At 41.4% G+C, this 20847-nt stretch overlaps 1 protein-coding gene across 3 annotated transcripts in view; it reads right to left on the bottom strand.

Moving 5' to 3' along the window:
- Positions 1-19884, bottom strand: part of LOC121281767 (UAP56-interacting factor-like) — a 48605-nt gene extending 28721 nt beyond the window's left edge. Inside the window, exons 1-6 of one of the 3 annotated variants that reach the window (XM_041194728.1) lie at positions 19125-19884; positions 11148-11240; positions 5115-5261; positions 3903-4069; positions 3690-3808; positions 521-611 (exon numbers count right to left, since the gene is read on the bottom strand). In XM_041194728.1, the coding sequence (XP_041050662.1) occupies positions 521-611; positions 3690-3808; positions 3903-4069; positions 5115-5261; positions 11148-11240; positions 19125-19146 (639 nt within the window). In that variant the 5' untranslated portion in view covers positions 19147-19884. Of the gene's footprint in view, positions 1-520; positions 612-3689; positions 3809-3902; positions 4070-5114; positions 5262-11147; positions 11373-19124 lie in introns of all 3 variants that reach the window. The other 2 variants (XM_041194729.1, XM_041194730.1) reach the window with 2 other exon arrangements.
- Positions 19885-20847: the final 963 nt, after the last annotated feature.

Below are 20847 nucleotides of genomic sequence, written 5' to 3' on the forward strand. Positions count from 1 at the left end.
CACTGTCATTATTAAAACAAAAATAAACTGTTCCACTTAACTCTTGTGGAGGAGAGGCGGTCTACTACAATTTAGCAGTAACTGTGAAAAATAGCTGCTTCAGCATGTTAGGGTAAATTCAGGAGTCTGTGCTCCCAGTGGTCAGTGATTCTCGAAGGGAGATTTTCCAACTCATGCTGCCTCTAAAGCATGGCTTGTGATGTACTGGCCAGGATCAGTGAATTTGTCCTGTAGAGTCCACTAAGCATATATTTACATATTTGTTTCCCCTTTTCTACCCTGGATGAGAGCTAGTGAAATTGAGTGGTGCTAAAACTGGAACTGATTAAACTGCTCATCTTTGGGTAATGATACTCAATGTGATGGGGCTATTCCAGAAATATAATGAAAAAACTGTTTTATTCTCTTTTTAGATTATTTCTGCTTTGTAGCTGAATGACCATCTAACTGATTGCTCTCTGGAATCAAATGCATTACTCCAAATCCTTTTCCAAAGACATCAATGCAGCATGCAACATACCCCTCTGTTAATGTTAACTCTGGTTTGTCGTCTTTGCCTCTGCGTTTGTTGTTTCTTCTGCTGACTTGCCCCTCTATTCTGGAACATAATCCTGTAACAGCAAAAGATATATTCAAATTGCAAGGTCTTTTGAAGAAAATGCTAAACAGTATTTTCACAGCTACATTTTTAATAGCAATGGCATGGCTATCTGAGAATTGGCATTGAATCAGTGCATCTGCATTCAGGCACTGAACTAGAGGAATAAGGAGGTCAAACAATGTACACTTGACAGGCATATTTATTTCCTAGGACTGCGTACGCTCATTCCCAATCCCATCTCTTCCCTCACTTATTCCCACAAGACTGTTATCAAACAGACAGGGAGGCACATAAAAGAAAATTAGGGTGCTGACCAAAAGTTTGGACAAAGAGGCAGATTTTTCAGAGCATCTTAAAGGAAGGGATGGAGGAAGACAGGCTGGGAAATTCAGGGAGGGAATTCCAGAGCTTACAGCTGCCAATCTTGGAGCAGTTAAAATCAGGGATGTGCAAGAGGCCAGAATTTAAGAGACGTGCAGAGATCTCTAAGGTTTTTGAGACTGCAGGTGGCTACAGCGATAGGGAGAGGGCTCGAAAGCTCAACATGATGTCAAATACCAAGGCTGTGAGTGATCTGGTTCAGCTTAAAATAGCAAAGGGAAAGGGATTGAGTCAGTGGCTGATACTAGATATCAGACAAGCAGTCTGACAATTAAGAGGTAGTGGAGATAAATTTTAAAAATTGAAATATAACATGTACTGTCTCAACACAAAAGTGTGGATTTTCTTGTGATCATTTAAGATAAAGTACGGATGGCCTAATCAGACCATAGTGGAAGGTTCTGATTGTTCTTGTATTTACAACAAGATAACAGTTTATCAGTTCAATTTGCCGGTAACGTGTAAATGTTGTGAAGTTCGGTAGACGCAATGTATTATTGGGTTTAATTGAATATTGTGGATAGCTGTTTATATTTATGAATTTTAATACTCTTCCACTTTATTGGTTCAAAAACATACCTACTGACATTCAAAAACATTTTAAAATAGGTCATGATGTATTATTGGGTTTAATTGATTTTTTACAGCTGTTTATATTTCTGAATTTTAATATTCTCCCACTTTATTTGTTCAAAAACATAGCTACTGACATTCAAAAACATTTTAAAATATGCAATACCACCACTTTAACATAATTTTAATTTAAAGGTCTCTCTTTGTCCTCTGTGTAAAGTAGGAATCTCACCTATCCCTGACAATATACCTGCTCCCTGGCACCTGGAATAACAGAGAAGTCTCACAGTCAAACTGACAACGTCCCTAATATTGCCAATCACTCTTCGTACCTACACTACATTAAATAATATTTTTTGGCAGCCATGTTTGTTTCCTGTACTCCCATTGTAAATCCTGCCTAATTCCTCACTTATTCCCACTGTGAACTCGACGTACCATCACACTAGAATAAAAGCACTTTTCAAAAAAAAAAGTGAAAAGGAATTCTGGCTTCAATATTTACAGGAAGGCGGGGAGAATACTGTGGAGTGTGGAAACACTGCAAAAATCTTTGAAGGCCAGAAACAAGGATACGCTGCTGAATTTTTAAAAAATTCATCCATGGGATGTGGGCATCGGTGACAATGTCAGCATTTATTGCCCATCCATAATTTCCCTTGAGAATGTGGTGGTGAGCTGCCTTCTTGAACCACTGCAGTCTAGATGGTGTGGGTACACCCACAGTGTTGTCAGGATTTTGACCCAGTGACAGTGAAGAAACGACAATATACTTCCAAGTCAGGGTGGTGTGTGATTTGGAGGGAAACTTGTAGATGAAGGTATTTCCATGTGCCTGTTCCACTTGATCTTCCAGCTCCTAGAGGTCGAGGATTTGGAAGGCTGTCCAAAGAGCCTTAGTGCTTTGCTGCAGTACATCTTGTAGACGATACACACTGCAGCCACAGTATGCTAGTGTCAGAGGAAGTCAACATTTAAGGTGGTGAATTTTTAAGCTGGTGAATAGTGTGCCGATCAAGCGAGTTGCTTTGCCCTGGATGGTGTAAAGCTTCTTGAGTATTGTTGGAGCTGTACACATCCAGGTAAGTGGAGAGCATTCCATCAGACTCCTGACTTGTGCCTTGTAGGTGGTCAACAGGCTTTGTGGAGTCAGGGATGAGTTATTCACCATGGAATTCCAAGTCTCTGACTGCTCTTGTAGCCACAGTATCTATGTTTTATTTAAGTATTTAAGTTTAAGGTCAAAGGTAACCTCCAGGATGTTGATAATGGGGGATTTGTCAATGGTAATGTCATTGAATATCAAGGAGAGACGGTTGGATTCTCTCTTGTTGGAGATGGGTCATTGTTTGGCACTTGTGAGTGGTGTAAATTTTACTTGCCACTTAATGACCCATATGTGAATGTTGTCCAAGCCTTGCTGCATGCAGGTACAGACAGCTTCACAACAGGAGTTGCGAAGGGAATTGAACTTGTGGCCAATCACTAGCTAACATCCTGACCTCTGACCTTATGATGGATGAAAGGTCATTGTTGAAACAGCTGAACTTGGTTGGGCCTAGGAATTTCTGCAGTGGTGTGCTAAGTTGAGATGATTGGCCTTCAACAACCACAACCGTCTTCCTCTGTGCTAGGTATGACTCCAACCAGTGAAGAGTTTTGCCCTGATTCCCATTGACTTCGGTTTTGCTATGGCTCCTTGATGCCATGCTCGATCAAATACTGCCTTTTCATCAATGGGTGTCATTCTCATCTCACCAAGAATTCAACACTTTTGTCCACATGTGGACTGAGGTTGTAGTGAGATCTGGAGCTAGATGGTCCTGGTGGAACTCAAACTGAGCCTTGGTGAGCACCTCAATTAGGAAGAGCCTCATTATAATCTTTTCTCTGATTTCCCACCAGTCAGACAGCTAGATTGACCTGCTGGCTGTTGGACATGAACGTGAGCAGGAGGGACGTAGGCTATGTAGCTGGAGATCGTGGCAATCAGAGGGATGGGAGGGAAGGCCGGAGATTGGCGCTGAAGGGAGAGAGAGAAAGATCATTGCCGGAGAGCAGGACTTAGCGGCGGTGGGTGTTGGAGGGAGAGACTGTAGATTATGCATTAGGTGGGTCAGTTATTGCTTGTTACCTTCTTTTTTGAATTAGAGGCCCCTGTCTTGTTAGCCTGAATGTCTTTTGGGCCTGCTGTGGTCTTCCTCGCATGATCCATTGAGTTCCTTTCCTAATGGGTGCAATTTGTTGCATATCCTGTAAAGAATATTGGAAATCAATTTATTTTCAAAATCATAATTTTTCAAGCAAAAATAAGGGCTGATATCATCAGCTGATTAGTTTGTATTACCATGTGAACAGTGGCTTTACGATTTAATGGGCTCACTCCTTTGGTTGCTACAGTGAGTCTTCTTCCATCTGATCTTGTACTGATATTTTTAACCTGGGTCTGCCAACGTCGATTAACCCTGCTGTATCCTTGTAATTCAGAGATATTTCTCCTCGGTCTAATGGATCCTAATTAAATTGATACAAACAAATAATCTGCTGAGCACACTTGGCCATGTTTTAATAACCTTACTGAATTGTTGTCTCTGCAATTCAGCATTGGGATTAATGAGTGAACTGACTGAGAAAAGGATGAATTTTATGAGGCAAAGGTTCCTTGTCTGGAGCCATACTAGACAGGAGCACATATCAGAAAATGGAGCCTGGTTGCCCATTTGATTTGTACCACAACGGGCTTCGAGGATTGAGACACAAAAATGAGACCTCAGTATACAAACTGATATCATGGACACAATCAACAAATACATGATAATCAAAACTGCTGAGAGTTAACAATATTTATAATATCCACAATTGAACAGTTTGGAGTACATACTCAATTAAATTAGAAGTACTTTTAAAAATGATCATATTAATGCACATCTCCATTGCTCAACTTAAGGACACTGTATTTGATTTTTATATTTCCTCTTTTTAGCATATTCTTTACTTTCTTCCTCCTTTGTTCTATACTGTACTTTTCAATCTCTATTGCTTTAAAATTTCCCACCTTTGCATTACATTTTTGCACCATCAAACAAAGAATTCCCTCCATGCATTAACTTAATAAATAGACTAAAGCTCTCAAGTTGAATATTTTCTTAGTACTGTTTTGAGAACTTAAGCAAAAATAAACCAGGTCCAACTCTTTGGGAGTTTTTTCAATGATCTGTAGAATTTTTCTGTCTATTGCATCACTTCATTCATTCGCCTTCACTCAAAGGACGGTGGGAGAAAAGTGTGCTTGGTGTAGCCTGATCATAAATATGTTCTTCATAAGTGGGATTGCAACTTTGCTTCAGCTAATGCAGAAAGAAAATCTCCCCGCCCCCCTGCTTTCCTGATAATACCATTGGTCACTAACCTACAGAAGAGATCAGATGGTAGCAATGGGATAACATAAATCTGGCAATAAAAATGCAAGGCTAGATATATTGTTCAGCTCCTGGGCTTGCAGTTGTCAGCATGTGCTATTGTTTAATAGCATGGTTAGCTTTGATGAAGTTGAGGTCACCTTGTACATCTTGCTGCACTCCTCTTCCAAGATGATTTTGTGGCTTACGAAAACTTAAATGCTGTTGCTTTTTCTGTTGTCCTCTTGTCCTACTTAATAGAGTTGTTGTAGAGTCGGTTTCCCTTTTATTGAGTTCAATAATATCATCTGAAAAATGTAAAAGCAGGTTTAAAATCAAAATTATACTGTTGGAAAATATTACTGGATAACTTTACTGCATAAAATTGGATTGTGTATTGGAATATTTAAGAATGCAAAATGCAATATTTTCTCCTTACCTTGATGTGCTAAAGGGAAGATGGATGCTGCTAATGGCAAACGGGGCCCTTTTGCCTCTTTGTACCATGTGACATTGTTAAACACATTTTACTAAAGAATGGTAGGTATCAGATATTATGTAAGGCAAGGCTAGAACAATATGCCTCAACTTCAACTTCAGAACACTCTCTTACAATTCCACGCCACAATCTCTCTATTGAAGTAATGGGAATTTTACATCTCTCATCTATTCTAATAGCCTCATTGAGAGAGACTGCAAAACACAAATGCTGCTAAATGGAGGCAATTTTAATGTTGAGGACTCTCAGCCCACTGGAAATTAATTTGTGTCCTGGATGGCAATTGAAAAGGGTAAACTTTTAGCCCAACTGGAGGGGTCTGCATTGGGCGAAAAAAGCACACTACAGAAATGCAAATAATGTAACCCATCAAAAATACATACATTCTCTCATTCAGTCTAGTGTAGTTTACATCTCTACTGTACATCAAATAGCACATGTATAAGAAGCAAAAGCAAAATATTGTGAATGCTGGAAATCTGAAACAAAAACAGAAGATGCTGGAAATGCTAAGCAGGTCAGACAGCATCCATGGAGAGGGAAACAAAATTAACTGCACAGATTTTCACTGAGTTGGGATAACAACTCAGGAGCCCTTTAAAAATGGCGGGTGGGATCTGATTCTGGGACTCCTGCCCCCATTCCTGTTTCCGGCAATTTTAGCCAGCACAGGATAAGGGTATGGGAACACATCATCCTCACCCTTGCCGGCTAAATTGTGTGGTTGCACAATTTAAATCCTCCCTAAAATTGCAGTTGAAACGGGCCCCTTCAGTAAGTAATTGTGATTCATAGCCTCCCATAGGAGGTATAAGCCTCAGGGAAACCCCAGATACCCCCCAACATACAGTTACCTGCTTCTGGAATTAATTCATTGATGGGCTTTGATAAACAAAAACAATGTTCTTTTAGTTTCAGTAGTTAGATGCTGTATTGTAAGTTAAATGTGTTTTTACTGTGATTGATTGATTGATTGATTGCTTACAGGACTCTGTCCTGCAAGGATAGGTTGAACATTACATTGAACAGCATGGCGTAAGATGCATTGAGATGCATTAGAGTACTTTTCCCAATGGGATAATTGTTCGTATGCATTAAAAACTGAAGAAAACACTGCATGGTGTCTCTAGTGTAATAATCTGAAATGGTTTGTTTGCCAGAGTACTTTTAAAATGAAACAAAAACTTTTAGCAGCTATCGCTTAGATTTTTAAAAAATCCCCCACTTGTCCCTGGGCTGCTTTGATTGTCAGGAGATCTGGTATATCTATTTTTTTTCTGTTTCAATAGAATCCATTGCTTACATTTCCCAGCTGAGGTCACAATGAATGCCTGGCTGAGTTTCAAAAGCTCCAGACTCACTTATCTCAATAGTGTTTTCTGTGTTCGCATTTTGATGGCAGTTTTAAGAAACTATTAAAGGGTTATCTGCCTTTAATGTGATTAATGAAATAGATGTTTGTTTGTTTTTACAACAGGCTAATTATTTGAGGGGATTTAAATTTTTTGAATCCATTTTATCAGAGTATTTTTCAGTAGGAAGTATATTTGTCTGAGAACTTTATTGAGAGCTTTATTAGGTTATTGGAAGTTGAATTTCTTTTCATCTCCAGTTCAAAAATATTCCTCCTGGGGTCTACCCTTAGTGGATAATAGGCGAGTGGCTATGGGGGATACATGGGCAGCGAGGGGAGGGGACATGTGGGGTGTTGGGGGATGAGGGATGACGGTCTGAGAGCTCGACATTCATCATTAAAACTGGGCGCATGTCCTAAGTAAATGGGGGGCAGGTTTCCTAGTATACCGGCCTGGCCATCCACCTGCCTCCATTGTCACCTTGGGCCTGCCTCTGGAAGCCGTGGGCCTGTCTCCATCCCGCCCTGTCTATCTGGAACAAAAATATGGAGAGCGGCAGTCTTTTTAAAGAAGACAGGTCTGTTTCCCAACTCTACCTTCCTGCCTTCTCCATGAAAATCCAGCCCCATGTTTCAGGTCAATGCATTTCATCAGAACAGTGTTTTTATAATGTGCATTCTCTGCCTAAATTAGGACGCTATCCTGTTTGTCATTGAATCAAGTTTAAGGTAATAGAACTAAGGGGAAAATACTCAAATGGATGGAGACTTACGTAGCAGAGAGGAAGGTGGTTGTGGTTATTAGAGACCAATCATCTCAGCCCTAGGATGTAACTGCAGCAATTACTTAGGATAGCGTCTTAAGTACAGCCATCTTCAGCTGCTTCATCACTGACCTTTTCTCCAATATAAGGTCAGAAGTGGGGATGTTCACTGATGATTGCACTGTGTTCAGCGCCATTCACAACTTCTCAGATATTTTAGCAGCCATGCCTGCAGGCAGCAAGACAAAGACCACATTCAGGTCTGTGCTCACAAGTGGCATATAAGTGTCAGGAAAACAATTAACTCCAACAAGAGTGCCTAATCACCTCCCATGACATTGTCGAATCCCACCCCATCTGAGGGGTCACCATTGTGTTCCACCAGAAACTTAACTGGACCAGCCATATATATATACTGTGAATACAAGGGGAGGTCAGAAACTTGGTTTGCTGCAGCGAGACCTTTACCTTCTGACTTCAAAAAGCTTTTCCAGTATTTGCAAATCAAAATTAAGCCGTGTGATAGGGTACACTCCGCTTTCTTGGATGAGAGCAGCTCCAACAAAACTTAGAAAGCTCACATCATCCAGAACAGAGCAATCCATTTGATTGGCACCTCATCCCCTGTCTTAAACATTCACTCCCTCCACCACTGGCACACAGTGGCAGCAGTATACAACGTCTACAAAATGCACATACAGAAACTCGCTAAAGGTTCTTCAACAAACCTGCAACCTCAACCATGAAGGTCAAGCGGAGCAGATGTACGGTACCACCATCATCGCCAAGTTCCTCACTAAGTCACACACCATCATAAATTGAAAATATGTTGCCGTGCCTTCACTGCTGCTGGGAACTTTTTTCCTAATAGCACCATGGGTCTACTTACACCACATGGCTGCAGTGGTTTAAAAAGGGGCTCCCCAGCCTGTTCTGAAGGACAATTAAGGATGGGCACCAAATGTTGGCCATGCCAGTGATGCCCACATCCTATGAATGAATAAATAACAGAAGGTAGCTAAAAAAACCTCACCTTTATATATAAATGGCAAACAATGGCAAATACTTGTGAATGCATTTTGTAATGAGGTCTTTTCTGAAATTTCACATAATGATTATGATTTATACAATTCTTCACCCTGCTTCAGGTAATGCTGCCTTTTAATTCATTCCAAGCAATAATTTTATATCCTACATTGTCATCCAATGCAATTATTCAAGCTGGGGCTGATAAGTAGAAAGTAGCATTTATGACATACAAGTGCTGAGCAATGAACATCTCTGACAAGAGAGTATCTAACCAGCTTCCCTTGACATTCAATGGCATTACTATTGCTGAATCCTCCACCATCAACATTCCGGGATAGACAGGGGAGGAGGAGGAGGAGGATGGCTCACCATTGCCCATAAACTTAACCAGATTAGCCACATGAATTCTATAGCTACAAGAGTTTTTCCACCTGTGAGAGATCATTGTACTTTTTCTGTTGTCATGATCTTATTGTTAGACTGCAATCATTGATCGCCCTGACAACATGCTCTCATTCCTTCCTGGCTGGTGTGTGAGGGCTTCCTGCCCAAATGGAAAGCATAGCCTCCCTCCTGGGCTCTACCTCACTCACCAGAACAGCATTACTAAATCTGATAGCAGCACCCCCTTGCGTGCTAGGCTGTTGTGCTTCTTGTAATCTTTCCAACTGATTGACCAGCAGTCTGCGCTTCAGCAGTTCAGCTGCCTTTATTGGGGAGTCTGCCTTTAGGAAGGAAGGCTGATTGGACCACATGGTTTGCTAATAATGCAGCCTGCAACACCTCCCCACTCACCTCAACCCAGCAGAATACAGGGGCCACAGGCAGCATTTAGGGGAGAACAGCAGCATGGGAACATTCTAGCCAAAGCTGCATTCATTCAAATTCACATGTTGCCTACCTTAATCTGAATGGGGAGGGGTAGGTCGCGAATCATCACCCCATGCCCAAAAAAGAGAGCTATCCAAATCCTAGCCCAAGTGATTTGCTATGTAAATCAAGAATTGCTATTTTTCCAAATATAAACCAGTATAAATTGACAGTTGGTTTATAATTCTCACTACGACAATGGAAAGAAAACTGGTGGACAATATTTTACTTTTTAAAACTTTTACTGTAACAAACCATCTAAAATCAACTTAGTTCAAACATTAATTAACAGGCAAAGGATATTTCAAATTAAAAGGTCAATTTTACCGCCGATACAAAGATAAGCTTCATGTAGTTAACAAACAATCACATCACTTCCTGCACAAATGTGGCACCACATGCAATCTCAGTCTTTCCAATTTGGCTTCCAGTACTTAGGATTTCTCACTTCCCAATGAATGGATTTGGCCTGTGAGCCACTTTCACCGGCAGCCACATTCTATTTGAAATTCCTAATACAGTCAACGCTGACCAGGCCCTTGCCTATGAACCCTTTCTCACTCGGATCATGACAGTCCCAATGGGATAGCTTTCCAACCATCCAATGCAGCCAGTTCATAATCTGATCTTCTGATATCTCATCTTGCTCACACATTGCTTCACTAAGAGCATCTGAAGTTGTATTTTCTTCTTACAGCCAAATAGCAAACTGAAAGCTTTGCTTTCTCCCCCTCACACAAGTTCTGTGTTCCGAACTGTAGGTCCTGAGACCAGCTGTGGTTTGATCTCCAATTGACTATTTACTCTTGGCTTTCTAACTTCTATCCTCACAACCACCTCAGATCACATGGGCACTTGTCAGGAGTCTAATGATCTCATACCCAGGAAAACTAATTATCCCCCTTCCAGAATTATTCTAGTTTCATTTTGGTCTTAAAGGGATTGCCCCAAAAGAAGATACAGATTTCTCCCCAGAACGTATGGCTAATCACAGAAAATAAAGTCTTCCCAATAAAGAGATTGTAAATATCTGATAATTTGATCTGATCATTCATTGGCAAGATAAATACTTTTTAAATGAAGAGATCGGTGCTGACAGCCACTTCCCAAAGCAACCAAGTTGCCTTTGGTGGTTTGAGATTTTCCCTAAAGCCAGTGCAACTGTTATGTACCTGCGTAAGAACTCGACAAAACCGACCTTTTACTTTTAGCCAGATGATCTCTCAGATTTCGAGTTGAACTTTACAGCTGTTTAAGAAAGCGAATTTAATAATACTACCAACTCTTTAAAAAGCAATCAAATGGATGAAAAGATAATAAAATATAAATTGGAAACACAATTGTTTCCAACTAACAATTAGTCATATTCTTTCTGGCAACTCCGACCTTCTGTCGCAGTATTTCTGTATGTGACGCTACAAGTATTTAATATCACAGTTCCAAATTTAGTACTGACTCCAACGAATTGGATCTGCATGATCTTACACTACTCCTGTCACTTAAACCCCCTCCTCCCAGTTCTCATTAAAAGTACAAAATTTTCATCTAAATAAATTTTTGAATTATATACACAATATTTTAGTTTATCTCGGTAATAGTCAGCGGCTCCCCCGAGTATTTTAATGTCAATAATTTTAGAAGAAAGTACACACGTGGTTTTAGGAGAACGTATACTTGCCTAAAGACATGTCAATTTTTTCTGAACTCTTTTCTATTTCCATGGGAGCAGGTTCAGCCACGAACTCAGTCATTTTCTCTTCTTCAGTGGCCACTAATGAACAATCCAAATATTAGGAAAGTGAAGAGTACACTTAACAGAGTTGGTCACTTGTCTAGTTTCAGCTGGTACCCAATGGCGCATGTGCGGAATGCAGTCTCTGTGCTGTGGTTCTGATAACGTGACCTGAATTGCCCAGAATAAAGAACCAGATTAAAGCTCCACGGATTGCGAGAGGTCCATTCCTTTATTCCACTTTTGTAAATTTAAATGTTGATTAGAAAAATATTCCAAGGGTGATTTGTAGGAGCATTATCAAACAAAAGTTTGAGTAGACACATGAAGAGATATTAGAATAAGTGGCCAGTGAGATGATTTTTTGAGGAATGTCTTGAAGGTAGAGAAATTGAGAGCAAAAACAGAATTACCTGGAAAAACTCAGCAGGTCTGGCAGCATCGGCGGAGAAGAAAAGAGTTGACGTTTCGAGTCCTCATGACCCTTCGGGTTTGGTCAGGGATTCCAGGATTTAGGGCCTGGGCAGCTGAAAGCAGGGCTGCCAAAAAGAGGGGCAATGTAAATTGGGGACATGTGAGAGGTCAGAATTGGAGGAGTGCATAAAGTCTTGGAGGTAGGAAATGGTTAAATTTTAAAACAAAAATATCAACTTCAGAACTAATTTATGTTTCAGGTAACATTTAATCTTAAAGAGAGGTGAATGCAACTTAAACCTATTCATTGTCAATGACATAAATCTACTCCCCCCCCCACCCAATCCCCTCCACTAGCCAATAAGAGTTTGATAGTTTCTGATTGACTTGGAGCTAAATAGTTTGTGATGTCAATGCTGTATGTAATTTTTATTGTATGAAAGGCAGGATGCTTTCAAATGTTCAGCTTCATTTTTACCATTCAGATATCTCATGTTTTAATAAAATGTAGGATAAGACACTACAAAGCCCACGCCAGGACTTGAACCCAAAATTCATGGCTGACACTCCAATGCAACAGTGAGGGATTGCTGCATTGTCAGAGGTGCCTTCTTTAGGATGAAACAAGGCCCTGTTTGCCCTATGTTACAACAGAGGCAACACTTCAAAAGTACTTCATTGGCTGAAAAGTGCTTCAGAATACCCCAGAAAGACATTTTGAATGTTCACTAAATTAATTTCTTTGATGGAAAGATTACTTATTCTCTAGAGTTTAGAAAAATGAAAAGTGGTTTCATTGAAACATACAAAATTCTTACAGGGCTTGACAGGCTAGATGCAGGAAGGATGATTCCCTTGGGCGGCGGGTCTAGAACCAGGGGACATAGTCTCAGAATCAGGCGCAGGTCATGTAGGACTGAGATGAGGAGGATTTTTTTCTCTCAGAGGGTGGGGAATCTTTGGAATTCTCTGCCCCAGATGGCTGTGGAAGCTTAGTCATTAAGTACATTCAAGTCTGAGATTGATAGATTTCTACACGTTAAAAATGTCAAGGGATATGGGGATAGTGCAGGAAAATGGTGTTGAAGTAGATCAGCCATGATCTCATTGAATGAATGGCAGAGCAGACTCAAAGAGCTGAATGGCCTACTACCGCTCGTATCTTTTATGTTCTTATCAATGAAAGTCTTTCTTCTTATACTAAAAGCATTTTAAATTTAAATTAAGTTCTCAAATGATTTGATTCAGCTACATAATAGAAGTGTAGAACAGTAGTCAGAAGAAGCATTTATCCAGACAACCTTTGTGCTCATATTAATAATTGGATTCTTTTATCCTTTGGGGTTCTGCATGAACCAGTTTCTAGGAGCCAACATGGAGGGGATGCCAATTTAGTCAGCAGTTCTACAGACAATCCCTAGCTGGGAAGGAGTCAGAGGTCAATTGCCACCTTCCTGTTGCCAGAATTAACAAAAATTGTTAATGAGATAGAGGAAGTGGTGAGAGCCGCTTATGGGAGAGCTCAGTGATGTTTAACCACAGAGAATTCTTAGGCAGACTTGAAGTATCTAAATATTGATATCACTAGCTTTATCACCTTTGATTAGTTCAAGATGATGAGCATTTTATTGCTTAGTTCAAACTGTGTGATTTACAACAACAATAACTTGTATTTATACGTAGTAAAACATTCCATGATGCTTCACAGGAGCATTATCAAACATAAGTTTGACAACAAGACAAAAGAAATATTAAGATAGGTGGCCAAAGAGGTAGTTTTTAGGGAGTGTCTTAAAGGTGGAGAGGTTTAGGCAAGGACTCTGAGAACTTAGGGCTGAAAGCATGGCTGTCAATGGAAGGGCAATGGAAATTGGGGACATGCAAAGGGGGCATGAATTGGAGGAGTGCAGAAGTCTTGGAGGTTTGTGGGGTGGCAGAGGCTACAGAGATATGGGCTGGGATTTCCCAGCCCTGTCACGTGCGGGACCCGCCATGAGTGAGGCGGCGTGCCAGCCAGAAGTCCATCGACTTGCGTTGGGACTGGAAGATTGTGGCGGCAGGTGGGTGCGGAAAATACCACTCGTGGAGTGGTGAGACCATGGAGGGATATTGAGTGGTGGTGAGCACAAGGCGAGATTTCAACACAAGGAATAAGAAATATAAATTTGAAATGTTGCTGGACCAGGAGCCAATATAGGGTAGCGAGCACAGGGGTGATCACTAAATGCAACTTGGTGCAAGCTAAGATACAGGCAGTAGAGATTTGGATGAGATGAAGCTTATGAAGGGTAGGAAGTGAGTGGTTGGCAGAGATAGTTGGGAAGAGTCTTTTCTAACTTAGGTTTATAGATTCCAGATTCTGTTGGACTTTCATATTTATTTGTATTGAAACTGAGGAGAGAATTTTCTCACCATCGGGCGAGCCAGTCGGGAGTGGGAGCAGAACCAATCACCACCCGCGGTTGGCTGTGTGCTGCCATTTTACGTGGGCAGGACAATTAAGGCCTGCTCAACATGACATGCGCCTGGAAGTGCTTTGCGCTACCTGTGCAGGCGGAGAGAGGAGGGAGGCGCAGAAATCTCCCTGAGACACGGAGCTGCTCCAGGGAGATTAATTTCATTATGAAACATTGAAAAAAAGAAACAAAAATTATTCAGACATGCCCCCTCATGTGACAATGTCGCATGAGCTGGGACATGTTTATGAATTTTGAGAAAAATGTTTGATTTCATTAATAAATCCTTCATGAAGCCTCATCCTGCCTGTGGATGAGGATTCATGAAAAATGCAAAGGCCACCTGGGTTCTTCGCCTGCCGCTGACCTTAAGGTTGGACAGGCAGCCCTGACAATTACTTCAATTAGTTGATTATTGGCCTTAACAGGCCTTTGACAGTTCAGCGGGCGTGCAGCTGACTCTGGTATGTGCCCACCAAAATAAAGATCGGAATGACGCATGGTGATGTCAGGATGTACACCCGACGTCACCACGCATCATTTTACGCATCAGTGTGCAGGGGCCGTCTCTGCACGCCGAACAGAAGATTCTGCCCTGAATGAATGTTCTATTACATCACATTGGCATGGTCTTATTTATTCTAACAAATCCATTATACTATTGTTTTAATTTTCTTTAAAAGTGTTTATCTTGCCTGTCTGGCAGATTCACATTACTTGGGGATTTTATTTTTGATGTGCGTTACCTTGTTCAATCTTTGGACTTTCTATTGCCTTCACTCCCAAGAATTGTTAATGCAGCTCACATTGAAGCTTTCCACATTGGCAGAGAAGAACACATTATGCAACCTCTGTAAAGAACAGCACACCTAGTACTGTATCAAATATTTTAAAATGGTCATTTTTGTTTTTGAAAAACACAGAAGTCCAGTAGCTACCTTCATATTCCATTGTGAATGTTACCAGGCCCTGAATTTGACTTAGTGGCTTTAGTGTGTTCTAGCCGCATTGCTCCTGTTGAGCTGTATAGCATTCAGGGAAATGTGTGCAATCGAGAAGGATGGTTGTTTTGCTGATCAATATTGCCCTTTAAGCTTTGTTTCAAGGCTGATATAGTCTAGGATGGTAGAAGAGCCACAACATGGCAGACATTTTAATTCATGGATATGTGCTTACTGCCTGCATGTCTTACAAGAAAGAGTTCTTCAGAAAACTTGGTAAATGATAATTGTGTGGATTTTGCAGTGAGAATAATGTTAAAGTTAACAAAGCTCACCACTATTATTGACAGAATTGGATGAAACTTCCGACGTACACAATGTGGAGTTAAACACGGAAATTGGAAGTTGCAGTTCCAAGTTCCCTTGATCTCCCACAGCCTATGCTATAAAAGTATCCCCCTTATTTGCCCACCAGTTACCCAATAAACATGGCAGAGTTAGGGCTGGTATGTAAAGGTGTAAATGAATTTTTAATGGCATGGTAAATCATAATTATTGCCAAACAACCTCTCTGATCCTGGAAATGTAATTTCCTTCAGAATTCAATTTGTGTTGGGGTTTTTTTTAAAAAGTACATCTTTTGTTACTTTTTCTCTTTTATTTGTCACTTAATTTTTTATTTCCTATTCTTTATTTAATTTTCTGTTCATGATTTAAATCTAATATATAGTTCCTGGCTTAGACTCTGCATGGCATAGTGAGGATCCTTAAAACTGATTGGTTAGACCCCCTCTCTGTTGTTTGCTCTTCTCACACAGGCCACAGATCCCTTCCAGTGGATTCTGCACTGAATCAACTGACAGCAAGTGTTAGCTTAAAAGGCTGCAAAAAACCTGTAGACTGCTGTTAACTTAGTGTATGGCAAGTGCCATTGACCATAAAATCCAGGTCAATATTGTATAATATTATATGGACATTAAGTTCTGGAATTCTCTCTCTACACCTCTCTACTCCTCTCTTCCCCTTTAAGTCACTCCTTAAAACCTATCTTTCTGACCGAGCTATTGGTCACCTGTCCTAGTATCTTCTTAGGTGCAAGATTTTTCTGATAACACTCCTGTGAAGGACCTTGGGACATGTTAGTACATTAAAGGCACTACATAAGTGCAAATTTTGCTGTTGTTGCATTTAATATTGCAGGAAAGTGGAAGTAGGATCATAAAGCAGAACAAGGTTTAGTTTCTTCTCCTGAGTTGTATTAACTGCAGAACCCGAAAGCCTCTAGCTGTGAAACTTCTTTTACGGGAGAAGTTGAATTTTTACTTCTCTAGGTTAGTGGGAACTGAAACTTGTCAGTTCAGAATGGGCTGGTTGTAAAGGAATAGGTAACTTGTATATTTAATTTTGAAGGATTGTTTTGATCGCAGCATATTCTGATAGTTAAAACTTTTTGATTTTCCTTGCATTGCCCTTGTATCATGAAGTGAAACTGCTGCTTTGATATGTAACAGCGATAGACTTGTGCGAAAATGATCTCCAGTCAAAATCAACCCCATGATTTTTGGCCTTAAAAACCTGTAATTTTTCATATACCTCATGTAATTGTTAACCCCAGTTTTTCAGGGGTCAAAACCCAAATATTTCAGAACCAAAATATAATGCTGGAGCAGTTGATGATTGGATTTTATTGTAAATGTATAAATACAAAATGAAAATGAATACTGGTAAATAAAAGCTGAAAACATTTCTATGTTTAAGTTGTGTTTTCCTTATTCAATTATTAAAATGATCAAATTAGAAATGATAATCTGAATTCTTTAGTGTTATTGGCTTTTAATTTATTCCATTGCAACTGTCTTTCTCAGGCCCCAAAACACGTGTATGTCAACCCCTCAAAAATATTACCTGTGTAGAAGTTGACCCTTCTGGCCAAAAAGGTTGGTCTCAAAAGTTTGACTTTTACACAGTATATATAGTGGGTTGTGAAAGGACCAAACTTAATACATTTAATACGCTTATTTTTGATCGAAAAAGACAATTAACATCCCAAAAGAGGTCGAAGGTGAACATCGCAATTTACAATATTGTCTCTAGTTCTACCTATTTTTGTACCATGTCCTCTTTTACTTCTCAACTTCTGTTTGTTGACAGGTATGAGATCTCAAACCTATGATTGAGGGCATTGCAACTTGAAATGAAAATACTTTCGGTGTATGTTTTATATATGTGTTTGTATGCATTATCCAGTACCCCCAAAAAACCTTGTTCAGCCTAGCTTATTGTTAGTAAATTTGAGCTGTAAATTGATGGCCGTATATCCCTCATGCTCAGCCTTCACAACTTTGACTGTGCCTGCATCCTTGATTAGACTGTCAATGTTCGCAAGGCTGAATTTCTATTTAATATTTAGATTGATTTTGCTGGTAATTACATAGCCCAGGAATGTGGTCATTAACAGTGAAAAGGAAAAAGTAGTAACTAATCTTGACTTGCACCATCTACCCGGTACTATAAACATACAGAACAAATAGACTATGTCTTTGGCAGTGTAAAATTTACAAATGTTCTTTCAGTTATATAAAACATTATGCTAGAAGCTTAAAATACTACAGCACAGAAATATGCCTGTCAGTTTTTGTCTAAGCATAGTCTGATCCAAATTTCCAGTTTGATATCTATATTTTCCATATTCCAATTAATTTCAATATTGATATGTAAAAAACAGGAAAAGACTAGCTGGCCCTTTAAATCTGTTTCATTGAGACATGGTGTGGTTTATGCGCATCATCAACTACCCCAGTCATGTTACCTCCAAGGTGAATCAAGATAAAGGGAGGGAAAAAAAATGGGAGATTTCTCTATGATTCCAAAAAAAGCAATCAACCAAGCTTCAGGAAACAGTCATTACTCATCAATAATTATAGCTTCTCTCCATCTACTCTCTATTACTTGAGAAGCCCTTGACCTTCTGTAATTCAACAAACTCCCTCTTGCTTTGCTGATTTTTATGAATTAACTCTTATAAATATGTCACTTCCCTGTTAAGATATTGAAGTGACATCACCAATAGCTAGTTGTGGTTAAGAATAGAATTCTGATCAGGTACTTTGTTAATATTCAAACTGCATTAGTCCTGTCTCACAGTTAATGCTCATAATATTCAGATGCAGATTTGGAAGGATGTTAGCCAGGAAAAATTAGCCAGGAGTTGAGAGGAAGGGTACATGTGTTTATTATATCCTCTATCTACAATTATGTCCATAACTAAACTATGCATGCATTATAAATCACAACCAAGGTTTTAGACAAAATGGACTTTATAACATGAACATGCAAAGTGAAACAAGAGAAAAGACTATCAAGCCCACAAATACAGTGCAACAACAATGCACATTAACATATCCCAATTTATGCGCTTCCTTGAAAAAACAGAGTTCATTTGAGAAAAATTCTGGGAAAATTCCATAATACAATCAAGCAAGGTTCAGAGGGAACAATAGGCCATAAGGCTTAGAATTGTAGATATCAACTCACCCTCTTCACTCCAGAACATGCAATATTCCCTTTTAAAGGACTTTAGCAATGCCATAACCATTGACATAGTCTGTTCTAAGGCGATGACTCCTCCTGAAACTAAGGGTGGAATTTTACGACCTCGTCAAGGCGGGGGCAGGGCCGTAAAATGCAGCGTCAAATGTCCATTGACTTCAGCAGGACCGTAAAATTCCGCCCACAGGCTAGGATTTTCCGGCCTCATCGTGGCAGGACCCATTATAGGAAATTAAGCGGCCCAGGCAAAAGTCCATTGACTTTCAGCAGGACTGGATGATTGCGGCAGTGGGTGGGGCAGGAAAATCCCTCCAATAGACTTGTTGAGGCAAATGGCCTGTTCCTGTACTGAGAGATTCTGTGTACTTCCTGACATCTAAGTTAATGTTTTGCCTCTAGATTTTGTATGAATTACCTTCATGTCTTGCACATTGAAATGTCTTGATAAACATGTAGTATGTAATTGACAAGTTGGTAATTGAGTACCATTCATTTATCACCACTTTTTATGATGACTTACATTGGCTCCCAGTCCACCCATGCCTCCATTTTAAAATTCTCACCTTCAAGATCAAATTCCTCCATGGCTTCACACTTAGCTTTGTAGCCTCCTCCAGCACTTTGAGAACTCTGCTTTCTTGCAACTCTTGTCTTTTGTGCATCTGTCGCTCCGTTCACTCACCATTGACAGCTGTGTGCTCAGCTCTGGAATTCCATCCCTAAACCTCTCCTCAAACCTATATGATTGACCAAGCGTTTGGTCATTTGTCCCAATGTCTTCTTCAGCTTCGTGTCATTTATTTTCATTTGGTCATGGGATGTGGACAATGCTGACAACCATTTATTGCCCATCTCTAATTGCCCTTAAGAAGATGATAGTGAGCTGCCTTCTTGAACCACTGCAGTCCACCTGATGTAGGTACTGGTGTAGAGTGATGTTATGGTGAGAGTTCCAGGATTTTGACCCAGTGACAGTGAAGGAACAGCAATATATTTCCAAGTCAAGATAGTTTCAAGTGGCGATGCTCCTATGTGCCTGCTGTCCTTGTGTTGTTTTACCTAATTACGCTCCTGTGAAGTGCCTTGGGATGTTTAAAGGTGCTATATAAATGCAAGCTGTTCTGCCACAACTTTAGACTGATAACAGATGAGCCAGCTACATATATACCCTCAAACACAACCCCAGATTGGAGGAGCTGCTACCATTGCCCCTCTGACCTGAAGGACCAGGTCCCCCTCAAACAGTTGGCACAGCGCGAGCACAAGTGACTCCTTGGGCCAGATCCCAGTGGTTTTACCATGTGATCACTGACCCAAGCTCCTTCTCAGGCACTGCCCCGACTGCAGACCCCACAGCCCCCACCCCCTCCTGCAGCACCCTCCTAAGACCCTACACCTTTCAAGCCTCACCTCATCCAGCAGGACCCACTTCCTCCTGCAGCCCCCTCTCAGGCCCCACGCCCTTCCTGCAGCCCCCTCTCAGACCCCATGCCCTTCCTGCAGCCCCCTCTCAGGCCCCATGCCCTTCCTGCAGCCCCCTCTCAGGCCCCACGCCCTTCCTGCAGCCCCCTCTCAGGCCCCACGCCCTTCCTGCAGCCCTCTCTCAGGCCCCACGCCCTTCCTGCAGCCCCCTCTCAGGCCCCACGCCCTTCCTGCAGCCCCCTCTCAGGCCCCACGCCCTTCCTGCAGCCCCCTCTCAGGCCCCACGCCCTTCCTGCAGCCCCCTCTCAGGCCCCATGCCCTTCCTGCAGCCCCCTCTCAGGCCCCACGCCCTTCCTGCAGCCCCCTCTCAGGCCCCATGCCCTTCCTGCAGCCCCCTCTCAGGCACGATGCCCTTCCTGCAGACCCCTCTCAGGCCCCATGCCCTTCCTGCAGACCCCTCTCAGGCCCCATGCCCTTCCTGCAGCCCCCTCTTAGGCCCCACACCCTCTTGCAGCCCACTCTTAGGCCTCAGCCCCTCCGGCAGGCCCACTCAGGCCCCAGCACCTCCTGCAGCCCCCACTCAAGCCCCAGCCCCTCTTGCAGTCTCCTCTCAGGCCCCAACCCCTCCTGTAGACCTATCTCAGGCCCTAAAGCCTCTTGCAGGCCGCTCTCAGGCTCTGGCCCCTCTAAAGTCCTGCCCCCTCTTGCAGCCTTCACTCAAGCCCCAGCCCCTCTTGCATCTCCTCTCAGGCCCCAACCCCTCCTGTAGACCTATCTCAGGCCCCAAAGCCTCTTTCAGCCCCCTCTCAGGCCCTGCCTCTCCTACAGCCCCCTCGCTCCATGAACCTCCTGCAGCACCCCCCC

This window comes from Carcharodon carcharias, chromosome 9 (assembly GCF_017639515.1).
Source record: "Carcharodon carcharias isolate sCarCar2 chromosome 9, sCarCar2.pri, whole genome shotgun sequence".
In the NCBI taxonomy this organism is placed as follows: domain Eukaryota; kingdom Metazoa; phylum Chordata; class Chondrichthyes; order Lamniformes; family Lamnidae; genus Carcharodon; species Carcharodon carcharias.